Source organism: Culex pipiens, chromosome 2 (genome assembly GCF_016801865.2).
Source record: "Culex pipiens pallens isolate TS chromosome 2, TS_CPP_V2, whole genome shotgun sequence".
Lineage (NCBI taxonomy): Eukaryota > Metazoa > Arthropoda > Insecta > Diptera > Culicidae > Culex > Culex pipiens.
The window spans coordinates 169,689,501-169,698,331 of NC_068938.1; the positions used below are offsets into that span (position 1 = coordinate 169,689,501).

Here is an 8,831-nt window from a genome sequence, read left to right on the forward strand (position 1 = left end):
AAGTTCTAATTTTAAATTTTTTATCGCTAAGTTTTTAAAATTTCTGAATATCAAATTTTAAACTTTTTAATTTCGGTTTTTTAAATTATTGAATTTAAAACTATCATATTTAAAAATTCTGGATTTTTTTTAATTTTTAAGTTATTTTATTTTAAAATTAAATAATACAAAATTTAAAAATAAAAACTAACTTAATCCACCTATGTGGTTGATGCCTTCCCCACTTTTTACCAACAATGGGTAATATGAGTGGTTTGGACACACATTTCAGCTATTTTTTTTAGATCCAGAAAAACAAGTACATAGATATGACTTAAGAGGTCATAACTCGAGACAGGGTTGCCAGATCATCAATGTTGTGGACTCGTTGGAAAGTTCTCTTGATTACCTAACCAACGATGGGTCGGATGGTGGATCCGGACATCGTTTACATACATATAAATGAGATCCGGATATATGGATCTGAGTAGGCGGCGGTGCAAGAAAGACGTATATTTTTCAGCTCGCGTCATATTTCTGAAAATTTTGAGTTTTTTCGTGTTTTCGGTATTTAGTTTAAAAAATCTGGCCCTTCCGCCTTTTAAAACCCGTTCCTTGAATTGTATAATTCGGTTTTTCGGAAAGTTATTGTTCCTGTTCTGGAATTCTGGATTTGTTCCTGAATGAAGACTCCGTTGTACTGGAGATGCATGGATTTGACGAAATTGTGGTTCCAGTTCGAGAAGATCTCCGGAAGATCAGGATTCCCTGCCCCCTCTCCATCGCAGCGCTTCGGATTGTAGGAATTTCATTGGCACCATCAAGAGAAAAATCAAGAAAGGGAGTCCAAATCTGGTTTTTTTTCTCCCTGGAATTGAAAAATGGGATTGCATGTGTTGAACCTTCCCGGTGAGTTTGTTCCTTTTCTCATGTCATTTTATTTTGCTCAAAAACATAGTGCTTAAATTTTAATTGAAAAAATGCAATGATCCTTAAGTGAATTGAAATGATGTTAATGAATGAAAATTAAGCTTTATTCAAACGAAAATAATTCTAAAATTTAAAAATTGTTCTGTTTTTTTTTAATATTGTTGATTAAAATGAATAATGAACAAGTTCAAGTTACACCTTATTACAGAAAAATATGCCTTTTTTTAATTTCATTGATTTTCTAAATTGAAAAATGACGTTTACACAATCAATATAGATTTGAGAATATTAGTAAAAGTATAGAAAACCATGATGACTTCGATTTGGTTTATATATAACTTTTTTTGAATATAAAAAATAAATATTAAAAATGCACCGAGTAATTAATTCAGGAACTGTATGCTGCTTGATGAATTCATCAAATATTTAAGAATAAATTGAGGTATTGTAAATGTGTTTTTATGTTTGATGATTTTTATGGTTTTTCAAACAAATCTGTTCAAAGTTTCTGATTATAAAACTTTAAAAAAAAATTGCGATTCCTTTTTGTAAATACTTACTTTTCCTATCCATCGTTGTACTAATGAAAGACTAAAAAATCATCATTTTGCATAAATTATTATATCCTATTTGTATCCTATTATTTTATTAATTTTTGATGTTGATACTTGAGTATGTCAGTCTATTCAATTAAGCAATTAAGTGTGCTGTCATATTTTTATATTTTTTTGTACCAAATGTTGATTTCCTCAAAATGTCCATTCTCTATTATGTGCAAAACTATTTCTTCCTGCTTCATTTTTTTTTTGTTTTTTTTTGTTTTTGATGCTGTTTCCTATCCATTTTAGCAACTCAAGAAAACAAGTTTACAGAAGTTTTTTCGGTGCACTAAGTTTTAACAAGATTCGATGTTCAACAAAACATGAAGACTATTTCATTTGGTGAGAGCTTTCCATTTTAATACAGGCAACTCTTCATATATTCTAACATATTTACAACTCATTTACAAACTCGTCGCTCCATACCCTCAGTGACGTGATGGGAGCAAGGGCGTCTATGCAAAGTGTCCCTACACCCGCTACAAATTTCCGGCGCTTGGGGCGGGAAGAGGGAAATCATTTTATTCTATGCGCCGGTATTTGTAGCATTAAAATTCGTGCAAAAAAACTTATGCACGTGGGTGTACAGATTACGGAGTAAAAGATGATCGAATTGTTCACCTAGCGCTCACATGTGTTTCAGGACCAAGTTGCCTGCGGGTATGGGGATCATACATACATACATACATACATAAATGAGATCCGGATATATGTGAAAACACATTTTTATACATAACTTTTGAACTATTTATCGAAACTTCGAACAATTCAATAGCGATGTATGGGACCCTAAACCAAATCGAATGCACCTGGTTTGGTCAAAATTGGTTCAGCCAGTGCTGAGAAAACTCAGTGAGAATTTTGGTCACATACATACATACACACACACACACACACACACACACACACACACACACACACACACACACACACACACACACACACACACACACACACACACACACACACACATACACACACACACACATTCACACACACAGACATTTGTTCAGTTTTCGATTCTGAGTCGATATGTATACATGAAGGTGGGTCTTTGAGCTTTTAATAAAAAGTTCATTTTTAGAGCAGGATTATAGCCTTACCTCAGTGAGGAAGGCAAAACGAGTGAATACAGTTTTGTAAAGTTCTAAATTTTATTTTTTTGGGTTAAACCATTTTTTTTTTGTGGTTGTCAAAAGACAGGCTAAGACCACAGTTGGTCCATCTGGGCAATTAACCATTTTTTAAGCTCTTAAAGATTTATATTTTATTATATTGTCCTGGGTTCGATTTCAGTCGTTAGTTCGAATCCCGGAGTTGGAAGAGAGATAGGGTAGTTGTCCTTATTTTGGGCCACACATTTGGAAAAAAAAATAAATTAATATGATTTAAGAATTGAAAATTTAATAAATTTTTTAAATTGAAAATTTAAAAAATCCTTGTAAAAATGTAAGAAAATATTAAATATTCGTAAATTTGAAGACTGGAAACTTAAAAATTCAAAAAGCTTTCAAATTTGATAAGGCCGTTGCAAATATACTCTTCAATGTTTAGACGCAACGGTTTAATTTGAAGAATAAAATATAAAAAAAATCTGGTAAGTTCTAATATTAAAAATAACAATTTTTATTTGATTTATTGTTAAGCTTTTTATTCTCTATTTTTTTTTTAATTACGGTTCTAAAAATGTTTAAATTAAAAACTATCACATTTATTATTCAAAAACTTAAATAATAAATTTTATCAAAGGCCTAATTTGAAAAACACAAAATTCAAAAAGAAAAACAAGTAGAATGAGTTTTCTAATTTCGAGACTAGGGACCATCCATAAACCACGTGGACACTTTTTTGGGAATCTTTTACCCCCCCCCCCCCCTTCGTGGACAATTGTCCATACAGAAAAAATCTTTTTTGTATGGATCATGGACAATCGCCATACCCCCCCCCCCCCCCTAAAGTGTCCACGTGGTTTATGGATGGTCCCCTATCAAATTTGAAAATTCCCCCTGTCAAATTTGAATTTGGCCTGGGTTCAATTTCAGTCATTAGTTCGAATTCCGGAGTTGGAAGGGAGATACTGCCGTTCTACGCATAATTGTCCCATGTAATTTTTTGTCGATTTTGGCCTTTTTACATTTTTATGTTTAGTTTGTCGTATACTTTAAGAAAAACACATAAAATCTGGTACTTTGTTCGGAAACTTACTGAAAACAACATCAAGTCTGTTTGTCCCATCGTTGTACTTCTACGCATAATTGTCCCACCAAGTATTTTCTCATACGGAATCAATAGTTTTATGAAGCATTATGTCGTGTTTACCTGTTGTTTAGCAAGAGGATCACAAAAAAGAGTAATACACAGCTAACAGGGGCGATTAGGGACACATAGGGCGAATAGGAACCCACGGAACAATTATGCGTAGAAACACAGAAATCGATCGAAAAATTTCAATCGCGTTTTTCTCAGCTGCACTTTTTCGAACATGGGACAATTATGCGTAGAACGGCAGGATAGGTTTGTAAAAGTGGTTTGGATTGCCTCACAATTTTTGCAACAGAGCAAACCAGGTTGCAGAGCGACCAATTTTATAAATGCAAAACAAAACAATATACTCACTGATTCGCGTCCAGCGCCGTAATCCTCACCCCGTCCAGCACGATCGTCTCGTGCAGGTCCAGCAGTATGTAGTGCACGCGGTCCACGTTGATGAACGCCGCCACGAGGCTGGCCGTGATCGGTGACATGATCAGCGGCTTGTCGAAGCTCTTCTTCAGCCCGATGTAGTGATCGGCGTGGAAGTGACTCAGAAAGTAGTGCGTCACGCCGGCAATGTCCCCGTACCGGAACGCGTCCACCGCGAAGGTCGTTCCGGCTACGATTTTGTACTTGGGGACGATGATCGGGCCGCGGGGTCGCCGCTTCGCGGTGGATTTTGCGGTGGTCGCAACGGTGGATTTGCGCTTGGCTGCGGGGGTTTTCGCCGGTGGTTTGCGAGAGGTCGTTGTGGATATTCCCGAGTCGAGGTCGGGCTCGTCGCAAGGGATGGCCTGCAAATTTGAATTTGTGAGATTTTGTTGATTTAACTTTCTAATAACTTACCATCGCAACCTGATCCTCCTCCATGTTGATGGCCTCAACGCGGTCGTCGATGCAGGCACTTTGTGCCGCCTCGATTCGCTCGAGAATCTTCTGGGGGTCGTCGCCCGGAAGCTGACTTCGCTGAGGTCCCTCAATCTGGCTCGGCCGCAGTGGTTGCGTCCCTTCCGTCACCTCAACCGCAAGAAAGTCCTCCACATTTTCGTCTCCTGTGTTGATGGCCGGCATCAACGATCGCTTAATGACGGTATGATAACCGAAGCGACTCCCGTCGCCTTCCTCCTTCTTCTGGAAGAAGCCCGTAATGCGCTTCTGCGAATCGTCAAAGTACTTGGCCGTCAACATCTTAATGTTGCTGCTCTTGCAGATCTGCCGGCGGACCTTCTTGACCTTGCTCGAGTCGCGTCCGGCCGTCGCGTTCGTCTTGCTGCTCGAAACCGTCTTACGGGTCGTACTCTTCAGCGTACTCACGCCGAGGCCCGAGCTGGATGCGACCGTTGCCGGATGCTTCTTGCGCGACCTGGCCGGGGTGAAAAAATTAAAGTTCTGATCTTGCTGCTGCTGCTTCTTGGGCGGGGTTTTCGGCAGCTCCGACTCGCTTTCGCTGCTCAGTTCGATACATTCCGGAATGGTCGGAATGACTGGGTGCTTGAGCTCGGGAGATTCGCGGGACGTAAGCGAGAGAGCATCCGGCGCGGCCGACAGTAGATCGTCCTCCTGGTCGAGCGTGAGCTTAGTCACCTTGAATGGGTTGTCCTTTAGCTCGTTGATGAACTTGGTGGTGTCGTCCCCAGTGGACTGTGCGAAGAAAATAAGTTTAAAGATAAGAAAGAATCCGAGATTATGACTCACCTTCACGGAGCTTGCCCTGGAGCCCGCTTTGGACGCCGATTGGGAGAACTTTCGCGACAGCGACAGTCGACTGGAAGCTCGCCGTGCTGGAGTAGCCATTTTCCAATGTTATTTCGCGATAAAACCATCAAAAAACCGCTGTTTCCGCAAGATTCCGGTGCACTTGAAGTTGCGTTGTCCAAAGTTCAAGTTGAAACATGACAAACTGGACAAACTGCACTGCAAACAAGAATCAACACGGAGAATCAGCATTACACTTTTTGCAGTTCGATTTTACACCACCGACTAGTTTCAACCCTCGAACTGAAAAAAGTGTAAAAGGCGAACTGCAAAAAGTGTAAAAGTTACACCTTTACCAGTTCAGGGGCCCGAACTGAAAAAGGTGTAACTTTTGGACTTAGAATAATTTCGAGTTTTTCGCCCGCTGTTCGGGACTTAGTGCAAATTTGGAGCTGGTGGCAAGAGGTAAGTTCTTCGAAGAAATCGCGTTTTTGGTCGACAGATTGTGAAGTATCATTGCTGGAAGGTACAATTTCGCTTAACCAAGACCGGAAAAAGTGTCCACCGGCCCGCAATTCTTCGTTATCCAGTTTGGGGAAGCGGAATTTTGCGGTTCCCGATCTTGACCGACAGATTTTTAGGAGCCCTTGCCGGAAGGTATAATTCTGCTTCCCGCAAACCAGAGAACCAAGAATTTAACCAAATCCGGCCGCCAAAGTGTCTGCCGACCATGAATTCTTCGTAATCCGGTTTGAGGGAAAGGGAATCTTGCTTTTCCCAATCTTGGCCGGCAGATTTCTAAGAATCTTTGCCGTAACGTACAATTCCACTTTCGTCACACCGGGGAACCAAGAATTTAACCGGAACCGGTAACAAAAGTGTCCATCGGCCACGAATTCTTCGTAATCCGGTTTTGGGGAATGGGAATCTTGCGTATCCGGCAGATTTTTTGACGTCCTTGCCGGAAGGTAAAATTCCTCTTCCCCCAAACACGAAAACCTAGAATTTAACCGAATCCGGCCACCAAAGTGTCCCCCGGCCACGAATTCGGTTTGAGGGAAAGGAAATCTTGCTTGATGGCCGACAAATTTCCAAGATTTCTTGCCGGAAGGTACAATTTCGCTTCTCTCAAGCCGGGGAACCAATAATTTAACCGAATCCGGCCACAAAAGGACGCGCTCCGGAACACCCCGTTGCTGCGATCAGACAAGGGCAAACCCCCGGAATGAAACACGCCGAAGAGCCCTGGTCACTGAAACCGTGAGATTTTGATCTGTATTAACTATTCTTTTTTTTCTGACCGCTTGCTTTTTATTCAGATTTTGCCCTGCACCGAGCAGAACAACCGACTTGTCCACGCCAAACACGAGCACCCTATCCAATACTTTGACAAGATCTCGACCAACTTGAAGACACGACCGCAACGGCGCTGGTCAACCCGAAGGTGCCGGAGGTAGGGGACCCGGACCGACACCTGAGTTCTTATCTGGGCACCGAAACAATCGTGAGCGCCGAGAACGTTGAATAATTTATTGTTTGTTTTTTTCTGCAGAACTACATCCGGCGGAGGTGAAACACATTTGAAGCACCGCTGTTGGACACGAGTGACAAGGACAATTTGCAGGTGGAGACGGGACTTTTAGGACTCTGCGAAGTAAGGCGAGGAGCCGAACCGAACGCGCACGCACGACCTAAAGGTGCCGCCAGAAAATAAAACGGCACTCGGCCCAACTCAGGGCTCCTCTAGAAAGAAGATGATCAGAGGCACAGGACAACCCTTGGCAAACCCGACGGTCCAGGTCGTAAGCGCCGTTGTGCTGATAAATGGTGATGTGTGCACCTAACGGATCAACGGCAAGGAGGCCAATAAACAGACATTACAATAGTTCTTGATTTTGTTTGCACTCCACCTCAAGCATGCAGGTTAGTCTGTCTCCACCCGACAATCAACAGATTATGATTATGTTAATCCTTTCCAGGTCAAATCCTTGACAACAAACCTCGGTCAATTCAATCCGGATGCTGGCTGGACGGGTGGTGACGGGTGATAACAACGGCAGTGTCGAATTAAATTGACATGTCGTAGTGGTTTGCCCCGAGCGCGTATTGCATCAGAGCGGTCCAGGTCCGGATCCGGGTGCCAAGAACATCGGCCTTCGATTGGACTTACTACGCCATCCAGATCAGTTCTCTGCGGCATGTACCAAAAGATGACAATCTTTACCTTCATACTCATCCTGCGGAATGGCCACGGTACCACCGGGCGTCGTCCACGTGTGATTTTCCGACTCCATTTAGATGGCCCAGAACAAGCTCGAAGATAGCTGCACAGGAGGTGGCCGTGAGTCTGGAGAACACTCTGGTGGAATTCATTCACAGATCATAATGGAAAATCCTTCTCCAGGAGATCCAGGACCGGTCCCCGGAAACAGTGGTGGTGGCGGGCACTCCAGCTCAACCAATAAACTCGCAGATGAATTCGCTCGAAGCATCTCTCATCTTTGCGTGTTGGACTCGCACGCCCCGGCAGTAACATGGCGCTCAACCTCAACGGAACGAAACCCAAGGAACAATCACCCAACAGCAACAGATCATGAACGCAATCACTTTTTGATCTCGTTCACTGACAGGTGAGTTCGTCTTTATCCAACATTTAAGGGATCAATTAATTATATTTCCTTGCAGGACGCCCACCTCCCAAGCCTCACGGGATGTTCCGCGAGATGACCAAAACAATCACCTTTCCCTTCAACATCGCCTCATCCTTGCGAGAAAGTCTGCTTCTAGCCGCTCGACTGTGCTATACTTTCTGTACAGCAACGTTGAGTACTCCGGAACGGTGCATTAAGACCACTACGGCGAGATCCGTACCCAGGTGGCCAAGGACAAACTCCCAAAGCGCAGGAAAGCCATACTTCAACATCCTTACACAGAATAAATAGAAAACACCCGCTAATAGGTAAAACCGACAGCTTGTTCCCGGTTAGGTCGGAACATTTTGCTAATTGTACTAATATTTGGTGAAAATATCTTCTTTTTAGTAATAAAATTTCGTATCAACTAAGACTTTTTGTTTAACTTATTATTTATAACAGAAATATCCGAAAAAAACAAATACGCCCGTATGTATGCAATTTTACAACCGATGAAACCTGGTGAAATGTTTCAAATTCAATTTTACACGAAATCCAGTTCGACCCCTGTTACACGAAAGTATGTAATCGTACCTGAACTGAATTTCGTGTAATCGAACTCGATTTCGTGTAATGCCTATCCTCCGTGAAAACAGAATCGTGAAAAAACGCGCGCGCTCTGGATCGAACCCTTCAGCAACGTCAGGGTTGAAGGATTCTTGAAGAGGCACCCTGTAAAACG

The 8,831-nt window shown here is 42.1% G+C and overlaps 1 protein-coding gene across 2 annotated transcripts in view; it reads right to left on the bottom strand.

Annotated features, from left to right (window-relative positions):
* LOC120431269 (DNA cross-link repair 1A protein-like) overlaps positions 1-8,831 on the bottom strand; it is a 134,231-nt gene that overhangs the window by 31,911 nt on the left and 93,489 nt on the right. The window contains exons 2-4 of one of the 2 annotated variants that reach the window (XM_052707910.1): positions 5,457-5,684; positions 4,608-5,402; positions 4,125-4,555 (exon numbers count right to left, since the gene is read on the bottom strand). In XM_052707910.1, the coding sequence (XP_052563870.1) occupies positions 4,125-4,555; positions 4,608-5,402; positions 5,457-5,555 (1,325 nt within the window). In that variant the 5' untranslated portion in view covers positions 5,556-5,684. Of the gene's footprint in view, positions 1-4,124; positions 4,556-4,607; positions 5,403-5,456; positions 5,765-8,831 lie in introns of those variants that run through there. The other variant, XM_052707909.1, reaches the window with a different exon arrangement.